General features: G+C 36.3%; 1 protein-coding gene across 1 annotated transcript; it reads left to right on the plus strand.

Moving 5' to 3' along the window:
* The first annotated feature begins 552 nt into the window (after positions 1-552).
* Positions 553-17,635, plus strand: LOC106130387 (damage-control phosphatase ARMT1). Its single transcript, XM_060952028.1, has 15 exons — positions 553-866; positions 1,201-1,306; positions 1,769-1,986; positions 2,566-2,722; positions 3,236-3,355; positions 4,438-4,515; positions 5,432-5,503; positions 6,203-6,326; positions 8,760-8,845; positions 9,493-9,554; positions 11,599-11,663; positions 12,465-12,586; positions 13,993-14,170; positions 15,810-15,936; positions 16,587-17,635. Exons 1-15 carry the CDS (start codon positions 670-672, stop codon positions 16,696-16,698), a joined length of 1,824 nt encoding a protein of 607 aa, XP_060808011.1. The 5' UTR covers positions 553-669; the 3' UTR covers positions 16,699-17,635.
* Positions 17,636-17,925: the final 290 nt, after the last annotated feature.

Here is a 17,925-nt window from a genome sequence, read left to right on the forward strand (position 1 = left end):
TATTTAAATCTGTTCAACTGTGAGAGCTTGAAAGGCACACGTCAGTGATGAAAGAACTTTCGCTGGGTCTACTTTACCTGCCTATATATATAGAGATGACTAATTCACAGTCTCAAAGAAAACATTCACCTCTACGGGGTATGTGTCTACCCTGTACGGGGTAGAAAGTGTAGTGCCTACAGGTTAGTATAACAGGCCATTTCAGCTAGATATAATGGTACCTATTGAGATTCAGATAGTCACAGCTTGCTTCGCTAGTCTAGCACCAGATCCCAAGTATTACATAGTCTCCTTTTTTAATTGCTACATGCTTACTAGATTAGCATTGTACATTAATAAATACATATAGTCACTCCTATATCTCTCTCCCTTAGTCGCCTTTTACGATATCCATGAGAATGAGATGTAGTGGTTCTATTCTAAAGGGATATGTACCACAAGAATACACAAACAAATCACAAAGGTTGAACTTAAATTCATCAGTCATTAGAAAAAAAAAGTGTAACGTATGTCATGTGAATTTGTCATTGTCAAATAAGTCAAAATTGTAAAATAAAAACAAAATAAACATAACCAACCAAACCAGGAAAGAAGGAAACATTTTATTCATCATGATTTAGAAAACATATCAAAATTATTCTCCAAATTTAAGTGAATTTACAACAAAAAATGAGTAAAACAAAAATCGAATTGAAAGGATCCCCTCGCGGGACTCCCCGGGCCTCTCTCATCGGAAATGGCGACGATGAGGATGGAACAAAACCTGATTTTATTTATGGAGGTCCTTTTATCCCCGTAGAAAAACCATCACCATTTTTAAGTACCTCCACGCCTATTAATATTCAGCTGCAAGGAACGTTTAAGAAGTATGTTTATAAATACTTAAATTTGACTCAAACGCTATTCTCTAAAAACGTTCGAAACTGGAGGTCTACGACATCAATTTGTATGCTAGCTTTCGGCGAAATACGTTTAGTGGTTTAGCTGTGATAGTCTAATAATATTGGGATTCTTCTTTAGGCGATGGGTAAAGCAACCAGCCACAATTTGAATGTCAATTCCATTATTAAGCCATACAGCTATTTAGTCGTTTCGAGACTGTTGGCTCTGTCTACCTCGTAAGGGATAAATATGTTATTGTCTGTATGTCTCATAGCCCTAAAGGTTCATTGTCATTCATGTTCACAATATTTTTTTTAGGAGTTTTGCCTTTCATTGTCTGAAGGAAAGACTGCCAGTGATATTGACAAAAATTATAGATTATTGCTCTAGGAAAGGATCCGCAATCAAATCTGCAAATTCAGCTGTGAGTATTTTTTCCCCACACTGTGTAATAGTAGTACATACAGTCAACTGCATATCAAGTTACCTGTTTGAAACTATGACTTTGTAATAAACATTAATTTGGGCACATTGATATGCTGTTATACTAAAGACTGTTTTACCTTAATTAGGGCACCTCCTCATGGCCAGTTCCATTTTCTTCATTCTCACCAGCCTAGTTACTGAAAAAACATATCAAATTTAATTATTTTTGAAACATAGAAGTATTAGTTGGGTACAAGTTGTAATTTCAACTGTTTAGGCATTTTATAGGTCCAAATTTATTCCATAGAAACAATTAATGTTCCATCAGGAATCATGGCCTACCCTCTCTCCTATGTCCAAGTTCAGGTTAAGGTTATTTTAATTCTTTTTTTTAATATAAATTCACTCTAATCTGTAAATTTTCAAGAAGGTTGAATATATAAATTCACTTATTTTTCAGACCGATTCTGAAATACAGAACTTCATTCACCATGTGACCAAGCTGAAGAACGACCTTGTGACAAACAAGTCCTACGATCCGTTAACTGTAGATACGGAGGAGGCAAAGAAATGGAACAATTGGATCTCATCGCAAAACAACTCCAAATATTTTACGAATATTTATCTGTTCACGGAATGCTATGTGTACAGGAAGATCAGGGAGGCCTGTGAGCTCAAGTTAGTACCTAATTCTTTGCCTACGTAGCAGTTTTGTCTACCTTAAATAAATATATACAGGACAAATTTCACAGATTGAGTTAGCCTCGAGGTAAGTTTGAAACTTGTGTTACGAGATATGAGTTGCTATCTCGTAACACAAGTTTCAAACTTACTATACCTTATTGTATAAAAAAATAACAATCCAACCAATCAGAGAATGTTCATTTCTACATGCCCTGACTGGGATTCGGACCTCCAGACTCCAGTGTCACAGACAAGCACACTACCGCTTGTCTGTGACACTACCGTCAAAACATAGAAATCTTGTGTATTTAAACTTATCTAGTGTAAACTAAAATTTATTTATATCCATTAAAATCTTCTTAAACCTCAAGTGTATGATTAACTTACCGAACTCACGCGTAAAATAATAAAAAAGCAATAACCAAACGACATGCGCTCTGATTGGTTGAATAAGTCACGTGTGCCATCTTCTTCCTGTTTTATTTTGTAGTTGGCGCCAAATTCGCGCGGGCGAAGCTGCGGGGAAATGCTGGTCCAATATTTTTTTTCTCTCTAAATGCTTAATTTTTTTAGCGTCCATTTACTCGGATTCGATCCATTTGAGGAACAGAAGCATCAGGCGTTTGAAGACACGTTGGAGATGACGTGCATTGTTGCAGAGAAAATGGCAGACATGCTGCCGCAGAGTGACAAGGATAAGAGAAAACAGGACTTTATTACGCTGCTCAAGGTTGGTGAATTTATACAAATAGCGTAATGAAGAATGATTTGTACATTTAAAAAAAATAAGTAGTTAATAGTAGAAGTGTTTGAATATATATTATGAAATCTGTTATTTCTTTACCTTACTGAGAGAGCCAGTCTTGACTGAAAAGCCAATTTCATCTTTATGGGTTAACAAAACACAAATATATGTGTAAATTGTCTTTTGTAAGAAAAGAGAAGATATTTTTGATTAAAGGGACTAAAAACAGTACAACAAACCGCCCATTTCATATGTAAGGACCTAATATCTAGCCGCGGTTCCCCAGGCACAAAACTTATCCTGACGGAAGATCTTTGTTTTGGTGGCGGTCAAACTGAATCATCGCTCCCGCTACAAATCCATATACTTCTTTTTACTTATAAATATTATCTATGAGAAAAACATTTGAACAAAAAATTATGAAATAGATGTTCAATATAACTTATAACTTAAATTGATTTCATCAAAGAAATTAGGATATCTTCTTTCTTTTTTCAGCTTTGTCTATGGGCGAACCGCTGCGACTTGTCTCTGACCGCTGGTAATGCGCTAGAGTTGAAATCCGACGCGAACTCCGCGATGGATCCCTTCCAGATGATAATAGATTGGAAAGATAAGGTGGGTTACACACAGCATACTGTCACAGCATGGGATGGCATCGCGAACAATCTTATTCATCCTAGCTTAACATCGGTAACATTTTCACCACTCTATAGAGGAGCCCAGGGTACGCCTTTGACCATAAATCTTGGAATGGGTGAGTCAGGTTTTCACACGAAGCGACTCCCATCTTACCAACTTTGCAGGAGAACCTAACCCGTATTGGATGGATCATCGTTACACATCCAGTTGCCCGAATGTGCAGGTTCCTCACTATGTTTTCCCTCACCGTAAGAGCATCGGTTAGTATTCAAACTAATGTTAGTCATCAGTACATGGCCCAGGTGGGATTTGAACCTATAGCTTTATGCGCATCACTCATTTGGACCGAGCATCTTACCGATTCAACCACTGACGCTTTTAGAATATAGAACAATAACGTTTAAAACTCGTAGAGAGAGCGAAGCTAACATGCTTCGCTCTTTCTAGGAGTTTTAAACTTTATAATAATCAATTGTTTTATTTATTTTGAATTATGACAAAATAATATTAACTCCAAATATAATTCGAAAAAATTGTTATTATTGTAATATTCTTCACAAAACCCCATATATCCCTGCCCGCAATTCCATATTGTTTTAAAATTGCGATACCCAGCAGTGACTGTAATTCAACTGATGATTATGTAAATGATATGCAATAAAGATTTTGAACTGAATAAAAAGAGGGAGAAAAAAAACTACATACGATTCATTCATCAAAAACATACAGTGAGAAGACTTCCAATCTACCATTTTTCAGTCAGGTGAATTTGTGGCGACATCTTTATACAGACGCCACAAAAACTAAAGAGCAACTGCGAAATTCTAACTTTCCCATGGATGTCGTAAATGGCGACTAAGGGAGGGGCTAAATAAGCTTGGCATTCTTTTAGTAGACTAGCTGGGCTAGCAACCTGTCATTATTTCAATCTCAATTCCATCAGTAAGCCATACAGCTGAACGTGGTCTTTCGGTCTTTTTAAGACGTTTAACTCTGTCTACTCCGCAAGGGATATAAACGTCAATTGTATGTACATTATGTTACTTCCCTCTTTTCAGATTTTAGTGGACGATTCCGCCAAAGCTGCTGACCAGGTTGTAGCGAAAGCTGAAGCTATCGGAAAAGCTATTGAAGGGGTATGTGTTAATTTAATAATAATTATCCGATTGCGACTGAAGGAGGGTTATGTAGATTTGTTTGACACCGCTGGCCTTATAGTGAAGGAAAGTGTGTGCCAGATTTTCTTCCCGTGCAGAATGTAAAAGTCAATCAAGGGAATGCTAATAAACTTGGGATTCTTCCTTTAAGCAACTGGGCACTATTTGAATCTCAATCATATCATTGAGCCATACAGCTAATAATGGCGTTTCAGTGGCTAAGAACATTCGGGGCTTTTTTTATTTATTTATAATCCCTGACGGAAAAAGAGGGCGAAGTTTGACGTGTCTGTCTGTTTGTGGCATTATAGCTTACAAACGGGTCGACCGATTTCATATTAGTTTTTTTTATTAAAGGTGATTTATTTGCGAGTGTTAATGTTTGATCAAAATCGGTTGAGCCAGTTAAATGTGGGAGTTTTAAGTGGTGAAAGAAGACCGAATGCGGCGAATATACTCGAGTGAAAGCGCACTGATAGAAAATATTGATGATTTAATCAATAGTATTCTTAGCTTAACCCTTGGTGCAAAAAAGGGATGTAGGTATGTATAAGTAAAACTTTTGTCGGGGTTTTTCTTAAATTTTAAATCCTTCTTATATTATAAACTGGCTGTGCCCGCGACTCCGTCCGCGCGGAATAGATATTTTGGGCATCATTCCTCTAGGGTGGGTAATTTCACCGTATTTTTTCACATTTTCCATTATTTCTTCGCTCTTAATAGTTGCAGCGTGATTTGATATAGCCTAAAGCCTTTCTCTATAAATGGTCTAGTCAACACACAAAAAAATTTTTCAATTAGAACCATTAGTTCCTGAGATTAGCGCGTTCAAACAAACAAACAAACAAACTCTTCAGCTTTATAATATTAGTATAGATTTTATTTATTCATTCAGAATACGACGTTCAAGTTCCAATGCAGTTGTCACCGGTTAGCCACTTTAGCCGGAATGCCACTAAAACAAGAGGTCAGTGGTGTTTTGAGAATTTAAAATCTATCATATGCCGTGTGGTTCCCGGTACCATTAGAAAAAGAATAGGACCATCCATCCATCTCTTTCCCGTGGATGTCGTAAAAAGCGACTAAGGGATAGACGTCGATAAATGATACCTTGTATCCAATTTTGAAAATGCCGTGTAGTGCCATAGGACTACTCCATCTCTCTCCATTGATGTCGTAAAAGGCAACTAAGGGATATCCTTATAAACTTGGGATTCTTCTTTTAGGCAATAAGCTAGCAAACTGTCACTATTTGAATGTCAATTCTATCATCAAGCCAAACAGCTGAGCTTGGCCTATCAGTCTTTTCCAGAATGTTGGCTCCGTCTACCCCGCAAGGGATACAGACGTGATTTTATTTATACTTGCATACATAAAATCACGTCTATATCCCTTGCGGTATGTATGATTATTACAAGGTAGGTAGGTATATTATATAAGGTACTAGCGACCCGCCCCGGCTTCGCACGGGTGCAAAATTCGGAATAAATTATACATAAAAACCTTCCTCTTGAATCACTCTACCTGTTACAAAAAACCGCATCAAAATCCGTTGCGTAATTTTAAAGATTTAAGCATACAGACAAACAGACTAAAATAGCGACTTTGTTTTATACTATGTAGTGAAGTATGTTTTGGAAATAAATCTATTCTATTCTACATCTAGCCGGCCGCGCTATCCAACTCAGGCTCCCCGGTGAAGTCTCCGCCGCCGGAGCCCGAGGCGGCTGAAGAACTGCCCAAAGTTCCGTGTCCCGCCAAAATGACCATACCACAGGCCGTTATATTCGGTAAGTTCGTCTTCTTCCTCCTGGCTTCAGTCCCGGTTGCATCCCCACCACACTGGAGAGGAGCCCGGAGTATAAATAAATCCTACTACTATTATAAAGGCGAAAGTTTGTATGGATGTTTGTTACTCTTTCACGCAAAAACTACTGAACCGATTACCATGAAATTTGGTATGTAGGTAGCTGAAGACCCAGAATAACACATAGGCTACTTTTTAAACGGTTTTATTTAGCTCACCCCGTTTGTTTTATTTATTCTTGGGTCAAATTTAGTAATTCAAATTTCACCCTCTTCCTGTCAACCGATTAATCTGAAATTTTGTATACACTTTGGATTTTGGTGACAATATAATTATGTTTATTCATTATCATTATAAATTCAAGATGGCCGCCGTTACAAAATGGCGGATAATTTAGGTTTCATTAATCCCATCAATATGGGTATCAAATGAAAGGGCTCAACAAGCAGAATACAATATACTATAAAAAATTGAAATCCAAGATGGCGGCCTCTACAAAATGGCGGATAACTTAGGTTTTATCAATCCCATCAACATGGGTATCAAATGAAAGGTCTCAACAAGTAGAATACAATTTACTATTCAAAATTAGTACCTGAGTATTAAACAATTGAAAATAAATATTAATACGCCCTTATTAATATATATACATAACTAAATGACTGTTAAGGTATCTTTTAATATATTATTAAGTTGTCGCATTCAATAAGGTCAAGCCTACGTGGCTCTTAGTAGAGTAAGATCTTTGCAGGGACTACGAGTTGGACTGCAATAAACTAACGGGCAAGAAACCTTTGAATTAAACAGAATGCGAAATAAAAACTAAAAACTAGAAAATAAAAATAGGTAAAAAAACTTTTTAAGTTAATCGGTTTTATGTTAAACATACATTGCAATGTTTAATATAAATGTACTAAAAACCAAAAAATAATAAAATAGATACAGTAGTGGGAATTATAAACATATGCATAGACTAGACTAAAATAAAACCGTGGGGCACGTCAATTGTCTACAAATTATAGACTTAATGTGCGATAGAAGAATCGTTTAATTCGTCGTTAGGCAGTTGGCCCGCAGACGGTGCGCAAATTACTTACTATTTTGCTGGCTAGCGAGGAATCGTTTCACTGCTCGTAATTTGTCTTTAATCGACAAAATTTATGATAAAAGTACTACTCGCTCAACATTATGAAACCCTAAAACTCGCTTAATCGAGCTTGCTAACTTGTTTCCACATTCTAGCCCTACTTATCACACGTCCATCGTTGTCGGTTGAACAACTGCCTAATTATAGTGTAACATTACAAAACAAACATTTTAATCAACGATTGTAGACAATTGACGTGCCCCACGGTTTTATTTTAGTCTAGTCTATGCATATGTTTATAATTCCCACTACTGTATCTATTTTATTATTTTTTGGTTTTTAGTACATTTATATTAAACATTGCAATGTATGTTTAACATAAAACCGATTAACTTAAAAAGTTTTTTTACCTATTTTTTTATCCCAGAGTTCCCGCGGGATTGATAGGTTTTCCATGCGGACGAAGTCGCGGGCGGCCTCTAGTAATAAATAAATATATACGGGACAAATTACACAGATTGAGTTAGCCTCGAAGTAAGTTCGAGACTTGTGTTACGAGATACTAACTCAACGATACTATATTTTTATAATAAATAGTTATATAGATAAACATCCAAGACCCAGGCCAATCAGAAAAAGTTCTTTTCTCGTCATGCCCTGGCCGGGATTCGAACCCAGGACCTCTGGTGTCACAGACAAGCGTACTACCGCTGCGCCACAGAGGCCGTCAGATGCCTTTGACCATGGATTGGGTGAGTCAGGTTTTTACACGAAACTACTCCCGTCTGATCTCCGCAAATTCCCATTTCCCATTCAGGTAAACCGAACTCGCATTGGATTGATCATGGTTACACGTTAAGGACGTCCTGGTAAAGGGTCAGGTCAAAAGTACCCGAAACCGCCGAGCTTGCATGAAGAGAGTTATGAATGTGGATGAAGCGAAGGAAGTATGCAGAGATCGTGGCAAGTGGAAAGAGGTAGTCTCTGCCTAACCCTCCGGGAAAGATTATTATATAGCTGAAGAGTTTGTTTGTTTGAACGCACTAATCTCAATTGATAAATCATTTTTGTGTTGAATAGACCATTTATCGAGGAAGGCTTTAGGCTATATAATCAAGCTCTAACTATAAGGAGCAGAGAAATAATGGAAAATGTGAAAAAAAAAAACGGGGAAAATTATTCATCCTTGAGGGCTTTAATGATGCCCAAAATAACTATTCCACGCGGACGAAGTCGCGGGCACAGCTAGTAATAGGTATATACAAGTTTATTAAATGTATGTAGATTTTCACTTCTCAGATATTGATCTCAGAGATTTTTTTTTCTCAGATATTGTGTGTGACAACGCGGGCTACGAGTTATTCTGTGATTTTTGTTTGGCACACTTCCTTGTCTCACAGAAAATAGTACAAAAGGTAAGGTTTATATTAATGAGTTTATACATATATAAGGTAAAATTCTTCTATAAATATGAGAAATAAAACCTTGATTTTTATTTATAAAAAGACTTATAAACGTTGGAAAAAGTGAATTAAGCGAAAAATTGTTTAAGTTGTTACATATATGTATTTACACAAGCGACTCTCAGCGGATTCGCACGGGTAACATTTATACATGTAAACCTTCATCTGGCATCACTTAATCTATTGAAAAAAACTGCATCAAAATCCGTCGTGTGGTTTTAAAGATCTAAGCCTACATACATGCATAGGGTCTGACGTGGGAAGCGACTTTGCTTTGTACTATGTAGTGCCTAGTGATGTCACGTCTTTAGACAAACACAGTTGTCTTAAGAAGACCGTAAGGCCACGCTTAACTGTCAAAATTAATTTTATCAGTTATAGTTTGAAAAAATATATGTATCGAATGAGATAGATGTGTTCAATTATAGTTTGAGTGAATTCACAAGAGTAGCATTAAGGATAATATGTTATAATTGATTTTACAATATCGCATTCGATTTAGTCTGTAATGGTAGATGTAAGAAAGTAAATAAATAAAAAAATATCTACTAAAATTCGAGTTTCCTATTATAATGTAAAATCTTTTTATCAATTGACAGGTCAGATTCCACGTAAAGAGAATACCTTGGTTCGTTTCTGATGTCACGCCTAAAGATTTCAAGTAAGCAATTTTTCTATATCCGTACTAACATATCAATTTCATAAAAATATTACATTTGTATTTTTTTTGTACCAAATTGACGTAAAAACTAGTATGCCGATTTTGATAAAATTTTAAATAGAAATAGGAAAGTCAAACTTTCATGACTAATGATTTAAATAAATTATGAAAATGAAGAAAAATGCACCCCACGCTTTTTACTCTGATTTAAATTGTTTTGTTTATAAATTTAATTTTGTTATAATTTTAATCGGAGGTAATTGACTATAACCGATTGTTCGACTTGCTACTACTGTTTTATAATTCCTTTGTCTTTAAATTTTATTTTCAATTTTTTAGTTTGATTAGCAATAAAGCGTAGTTTTTTAGTTTTTTTTAAACTATTATTTATTTTCTATTTTTTAGTTTGATTAGCAATAAAACGCCTAGTTTTTTAGTTTTTTTATACAATTATTTTTTGGTAGAAGTGTTAACTTCCTACTACTTCTACTACGCTGTATAACTATCTTACTAGAAATGACTTTCGCAACCATGCGCCCATCGCCGGAGGTTTTCACAACTAACTTTCTTAAAGTTATATGTGGCCTGATTGGATTAAATCTCATAATATTCTCATCATCATGATTCTTTTTTAGGCGATGGGCTAGCAACCTGTCACTATTTGAATCTCAATTCTATCTTAAAGCCCAATAGCTGAAGGTGGCCTATCAGTCTTTACAAGACTGTTGGCTCTGTCTACCCCGCAAGGGATATAGATGTGATTATATGTATGCATGTATGTATGATGATTGTTAAACCCAGTTGAAAAGAATTTTATAGTGATAAATCACTGTTAATAATATTTTTGACTATCCAGCAAACATAACAATTTTCGATTGTGGCCTTGCCAGGAATCAAACCACAAGATTAAGAGGCAGATTGATACAGGAACAAAAATATTTCAAACATACCTCCACTGCCTTTACAACCAGGAACGCAACAATGTTTATCTGAAGACATCGTGGCACTTTTGTAGTAAAATCTGTCTTTCACAAAAACAAACACAAACTTGGGACTCCTATCTCAAATAATCAGGTACTTTTTACAGGAGTCCTATCTCAAAATATCTGCACAACACAGTGAACACAGTCAGAGTCCAATCTCAGATGATAAAATCACACGAATATCCGGAAGAACAAAGCTCGACTCAACGGAAGATTCCAAACTCCAAATAACGACAAGTTATCAGCACAAAACAAAGTGCAAATAGGTAAATACACAGGCACCGGTAAAAAAACAGAAAGAAAGTTTACAGGTGTTAGAATCGAATTCAAAACTTACTGCAAAACTTATTTTACATAAATAAACAAACTGTCACTCATTTTCCAAGCGAGTATTACAGTGTTGCTATTATAAATATGCAAAAGTTACATAATGTTAATTCAAGAATCGCATTAATATGTTAAATACGTATTAAATATCGCAAAGTTCTGTAGGTAGTAACTTTATTCTTGTATTGTTGTAAATTTAGTTGTTCAATTTTCATTTATTACTTTTGTTTTATTACTTATATATTTTTTATTGTTTTAAAATATTCTACTAATTCTACTATTGTTTCTAATGGTAATTCTAAATGGAGCGATGCGATGAAATAAAAAAGCCTCAGGTTAATAGTAACATTATATGGAAATATATTACATCTCTTTTTGGACTCCTTATACGTCAGAACTTCTTGGTTTCTTGTATGGAGATTACTGGCACTGGTGCTATCTCTGTCTCTCTTACTCTCATACGAAGGATCTAAAAATGAATTTATTAATCCTGGCAGTTTTAATAAGGATAATGAGAAACTCTTATCAAAATATTGCATTGTCATCGGTCCTTGATACGTGTGCAAAGTTTCAAGTTGATCAGACGTTTAGAAATCAGTGAAAATTAAGCTCAAAGATTCCGTTACATACATACATACATACATACAACCCAAGCTAATAAAAGCGTAGTAAAAATTAGTAACCACAAAAATTGTATATACCTAACTTTTATTTAAATTTCACTTTTATTTCAGTTACGTTATCCAAGCGTGCAGGGGAGCCAACTTTAGTAAAACGATCACGCCGGAACCGAAACCAGGTAAAAACATTAGTTTTAAAATAATATAACGTTTTATATACCTCCTTCAGAATTTTAAAAGGGCCCTTAAATATGCAAGTGGGTGGTCTTTGAAACAGGGAAAGACCGAAATTGAGATGGATGGACAGCTTGAAGGATAGTATGAGTAGAAAAAGAGTGACCGGTGAGATGGCAAGTGACAGAGAAGTAAAAGGAAAAATCAATACTAATATTATAAGGCTGAAGAGTTTGTTTGTTTGAACGCGCTTATCTCATGAACTACTGGTTCGAATTGAAAAGTTCTCTTTGCGTTGAATAGACTATTTATCGAGAAAGGCTTTAGGCTATATAACATCACGTTGTAACTATTAGGAGCGAAGAAATAATGGAGAATGTGAAAAAAATCGGGGAAAATTATTCATCCTTGAGGGCTTCAATGATGCCCAAAATAACTATTCCACGCGGACAAGTCGCGGGCACAGCTGTGTGTTAAATAATATGTCACTCGTCATATCAAATTTGAAATGTTTTACTTTTTTAAGTGCTGTGTGGTTCCCGGCACCAATAGAAAAAAAGAATGGGACCACTCCATCTATTTCCCATGGATGTCGTAAAACGCGACTAAGGGATTGGCTAATAAACTTGGGATTCTTCTTTTAAGCGAGGGCTAGCGACTAGTTACTATTTGAATCTCAATGCTATCATTAAGCCAAACAGCTGAACATGGGCTATCAGTCTTTTCAAGACTGTTGGCTCTGTCTACCCCGCAAGGTATTTAGATGAGATTATATGTATGTATGTATAGAAAGTAATATTTTTCAGCTCCCGCGGACGGTACGGAACCCCCCGAGCCGGACCCGCCGCGGCAGATATCATCAAACGCGGTGCGGGAACTCGCGAACGCGTGGAGTTCGTACGTAGACGATGGCACATTCATTGTCATGGTGAGTGTCAGAGATGAAAGCCTCACAGTACAGTCCTCACATCGATGCCGGATAAGCTTACAAACTTGGGATTCTTTTTTAGGCGATGGGCTAGCAACCTATCACTATTTGAATCTCAATTCTATCGTTAAGCCAAATAGCTGAACGTGGCCATTCAGTCTTTTCAAGCCTGTTGGCTCTGTCTATCCCGCAAGGGATATAGACGTGACCATATGAATGTATGTAGTCTACTGTAATTTCGACACCACCGCAACGGCCTCGATGGTCCTGTGGTTGGCGCGTGAGACTGTGAAGTTAGCGGACAAGTTCGAGCTCCAAAAAACACAAGATATTTTTTTTATATATAATAAAGAAGATTATCTGGCGTCATCAGCGGAGGAGTTACAGGAGATGGTAAACTGTATGCATGAAGCTTTAAAAGAGAAAGGAATGAAAGTGAACATAAGTAAAACTAAAACACTGGTTTTTGAAATGGAGAAAGAAATGACAGCATGTAATATTTTGATTGGAGGAGAAAAAGTGGAGCAAGTGAAAGAGTTTGTATATCTAGGATCAAAGTTTACATCAGATGGCAAGTATGATAGTGATATTGAAAGGAGAGTGAACGCGGGGAACATGGTGAATGGAGCTTTGCATGCCTTTATGAGCAGTCAGAAACTATCCAAAAAGGCTCGACTGGCTGTGCACAGGGGCGTGTTGGTCCCGACATTAATGTATGGGAGTGAAAGTTGGGTATGGCAAAAGAAGCATGAAAGCAGAATAAATGCAGTGGAAATGAGAGCGTTAAGGAGTATGATGGGTGTGAAATTGAGTGACAGGATAAGGAACAGCGTGATAAGGGAATGTTGTGATGTGAAAGAAGATGTAGTTACAGGAATAGAAAAGGGTATGTTAAGATGGTTCGGTCATGTGGAGAGGATGAATGAAAGCAGGTTGACTAAGCAGATATACAAGGAGAGTGTGGAGGGAAAGGTCGGAGTGGGAAGACCTAGACGAACGTATCTTGATCAAATTAAGGACGTCCTGGTAAAGGGTCAGGTCAAAAGTACCCGAAACCGCCGAGCTTGTATGAAGAGAGTTATGAATGTGGACGAAGCGAAAGAAGTATGCAGAGATCGTGGCAAGTGGAAAGAGGTAGTCTCTGCCTACCCCTCCGGGAAAGAGGCGTGATTTTATGTATGTATGTATGTAAAGAAGATTAAGATATTTTTGTGTTGTTTAAGTGTTTTTATTTAAAAACTGAAAATCAAAATACTCATATAATGAAACGGATAGAGAATTTTTTTTTACATGTTTTGTCTGTCATCTGTATCTGACTGTATGATCAAGTATCAACTGGAAATTTACGCGGACGAAGTCGCGGGCAACAGCTAGTATATATATATATAAATTTGTTTTTTCAACAGGACGACGAATACTGGACGTACCCGCACCCTTACAAGGACATGAAGAAATACTCGCCGCTGATGTTCCGCAAACTGCAATACGCGTGCGCGATTCTGTTCAAAGGCGACCTCAATTACAGGAAGCTGATGGGGGAGATGAACTGGCCCTCCACCCAGTCGTTTGATGCTTCTTTGCAAGGTATATCGTCCATAGACGACGTGTAATACATACATACATACATAACATCACGCCTCTTTTATAGTATACTAGCTGTGCCCGCGACTTCGTCCGCGTGGAATAGTTATTTTAGGCATCATATTTATTTTTGCAAACATCCTCCTCGGCGGTCAGGCGGTCACGCGTATTAGAAAGAACGCTGGTTCGCCGTATTAAATGTTTCGCTGTAAATTGCTTATAACGATTATATCTCAAAACCTATTCGTCTGATTTATATACTGTAAATGGCAATTTTAATCTACATGAAAAGCCGAAAGCAATAAACATATTAATTTGGATAAGGATTAATACTGAATTAAAGAAAATTGGTTTCAAAATAACTTATGTTTAAAATGAAAAAATAATCTTAAAAAATGAACATAAAAGTGGTTATTGCAAGTAAACCTTAAGAGATAGATATATGCTCTCGCGGACTTTTTTGTGGCAAAAAATGAGTACTTCACATCTTTAGTACATTGATTTACTATATCTTTGTTGGTTTGCGCAGCGTTCGCGTGGAAAGCTCGCAGATGGCCGACTTATTCAACTTTCACCTGCATTGTTGACGTTTCCCGTAGGAAATCCGGGATAAAATGTAGCCTATAGCCTTCCTCGATAAATAGACTATCTAACAGTGAAAGAATTATTGAAATCGGTTCCGTAGTTTCTGAGATTAGCGCGTTTAAACAAACAAACAAAACAAACTCTTCAGCTTTATAATATTAGTATAGATAGGATATGAACTTACAGACTATATAACTAACAGATGGTCTTACTGTGTGGGAAAACATCGTGAGGGACCGGCACATTCATGCAACTGGATGTGTAACCATAGATATATAAAATACATAAAATCACGCCTCTTTCCCGGAGGGGTAGGCAGAGACTACCTCTTTCCACTTGCCACTATCTCTGCATATTTCCTTCGCTTCATCCACATTCATAACTCTCTTCATGCAAGCTCGGCGGTTTCGGGTACTTTTGACCCGACCCTTTACCAGGACGTGTAATGCATTGTGAAAAATTGTAATGTCATGTGACGGCCTCTGTGGCGCAGCGGTAGTACGCTTGTCTGTGAGAACGGAGGTCCCGGGTTCTCATCCCGGCCAGGGCATGATGAGAAAAGAACTTTTTCTCATTGAGTTTCTATTATTTGTGTAGAATCTGTCATTGAAATGATGACATCGAAATCGGTTTAGTAGTTTTTGAGATATTCACAAATTAGTGAAAATTTTATGTAAGTATTCGCGAGGTCTAAGTTCGCGATGAATAACTCTATACCTACCTACATAGATACAAAAAAATTGTCTTTTCGCCTCAACTTGATTTGTAGATTTTTTTGTGCCGTGTGGTTCCCGGCACCATTACAAAAAAGAATAGGACCACTCCAGCTCTTTTCCACGGATGTCGTAAAAGGCGAGTAAGGGATAGGCTTCTAAACTTGGGATTCCTCTTTTAGGAGATGGGCTAGCAACCTGTCACTATTTGAATCTCAATTCTATCACTAAGCCAAACAGCTGAGCGTGGCCTATCAGTCTTTTCAAGACTGTTGGCTCTGTCTACCCCGCTAGGGATATAGACGTGATCATATGTATGTATGTATGTATGTATTATTGTTCAGGTTTCAACCCGGCCCCAATAATAGCGGCGCGCACAGTCAAAACGGAACTGATTTGCGGGTTGCCCAAAGGAAAAGCGGATCTGCTGAACAAAGCGGACGAGAAGTGGATGCAGGCTGGCAATTACGGGTACCTACGTGTTCATTATTCATTTTGTATTTTATTAAAAAGAAAAAAAAAACAAGAAATAGTAGACAAACTTAACCAGGTCGATGTCCTAGCTTTTTTAGCTGTGCCAGCGACTGCGTCCGCGTGGAATAGTTATTTTGGGCATCATTGAAACCCTAAAGGATGATTTTCTCCATTTTTTGTTAACATTTTCCATTATTTCTTCGCTCCTTATAGTTGCAGTGTGATGTTATATAGCCTAAAGCTTTCCTCGATAAATATTCTATTCAACACAAAAATAATTTTTCAATTTGAACTTGTAGTTCCTGAGATTAGCGCGTTCAAACAAACAAACAAACAAACTTTTCAGCTTTATAATATTAGTAGATCTATAGATCTATATTTTTCATTACTAGTCCCCGTAGTATGGCATGCGTGACACCGTTTTTTTATTCGCACGAAAAACTATCGCTATCCCTTTTCACGTCATAGTGAAAAGCGGACCACCGATAGTAATTTACATGATACGGGGATGAAGATCACAAGTAAAATTTTCGGAGCAAATTAAAATCTGAAGTGAGAAGAGAATTTTTCTGCCATTTTACAATGACACATGGATAAGATACAAAGGTTATAACTAAAAATAATGAAATATTTATCATATTTTCCAGAGTAATCCAATTCAGCGGTAAAGCGGAACCACTAAAAGTGTCCGACCGGCCGTGCGAGGATTACGGCGAAGTTTGTTTCGGCACTGTCTGCCCCGTACACTCGGACATGTGATAATGATCTTTATACACAGTACTATCACTTTTATGAGTCGCCAGCAATTTACGGCGCAGAATAGCGCAACCTACCAAACCGAATGAAAACTCAATGAATTAACGACCTTATTGCAAGTATATTAAATTTTAAATCCCAAAACTAAATTATCTCATTATCTGTTCAGTTAGCGGGTTCAAATGGAACACTCTGCCTCAGAGGCTTAACCTAAGTAATTTTATATTTCAATATCTTTGTTGCATAATTATTATTGAAATTTCTATCAATTGTAAATGCGTTATTTAGGTCTTATAAACTTGTGATACATTTTGGATATTAAGTAGAGAGAGATATTAAATTTATCTTCTTGGCACAATACCTGCTTACTTCTTGCTTCGTCCGCATTACGATTTATAAAAATTTTAGATTTTTTTTTAATAAGAATTTAATTCCACGTCAAGGATGAATGTCTTGTCTCATTTTAACTCTTGCGTTTATCTCTAAGATAGAAAGAGACCATTGCCTTGAGTGAATAACTCTACAGACTAACTAAATAAATAAAAACATAATAAAAGGAATTTTCTAGTCATTTTAAGGAAAACATGATGTAATAAATATAGTTTAATTAAAGGAAGGAAAATTTTGATACCTACTTCATTTTTGAACTGTATCGCTTAACCTTTTTTTGTATAATGATATCCTAAAACGTATTTCATTGAATTACTAGACTATTTTTAAATTTGTTCAAAAATTATTCGTAATGACGGTTTGGGACCTCTAAAGAACCCATGTGCAAAACATTTATATTAGGTATTGTACAAAAATATATTAATTTTAAAGATACGATAAACTCATTTTTTGTTGTAAAATACTTTTATTTTTCCTGTTATTAATAAATGTTTGGCAATATGCAATTTTATATTTTCCTCGTTATCAAATAAAGTTTATTAGAATAATTCTTACTTTTTTATTTTTTCAGTACCTAAGTAAGCATGTATGTACCTATGTATAAATGAAAAATAAGCGACTTGTACGATCCTAACACTGAATAGTTTACAATTTTGATGTAGGTAGGCCTACCTACCTACATCAATTTCTGAACCCTAAACTTAATTCCCAAATTCAAATTCAATTTTTTATTTGCATAATATGAGTACAAGTTAAAGAGTAAGGTACCTAACCACTAATCGCCTAGGTACGACGTATTCTTTGTTTAATTTTTAATTATTTTTAGCTTTTAAGCGTATT

Source organism: Amyelois transitella, chromosome 27 (assembly GCF_032362555.1).
Source record: "Amyelois transitella isolate CPQ chromosome 27, ilAmyTran1.1, whole genome shotgun sequence".
NCBI classification, from domain to species: domain Eukaryota; kingdom Metazoa; phylum Arthropoda; class Insecta; order Lepidoptera; family Pyralidae; genus Amyelois; species Amyelois transitella.

Coding starts and splice junctions, on each gene's coding strand:
- LOC106130387 (XM_060952028.1), top strand. CDS start 670: ATGAGTAAAACAAAAATCGAATTGAAAGGATCCCCTCGCGGGACTCCC. Junction 6,327..8,759: donor ACCACAGGCCGTTATATTCG/GTAAGTTCGTCT, acceptor TTTTTTTCTCAG/ATATTGTGTGTGACAACGCG. Junction 15,937..16,586: donor ATGCAGGCTGGCAATTACGG/GTACCTACGTGT, acceptor CATATTTTCCAG/AGTAATCCAATTCAGCGGTA.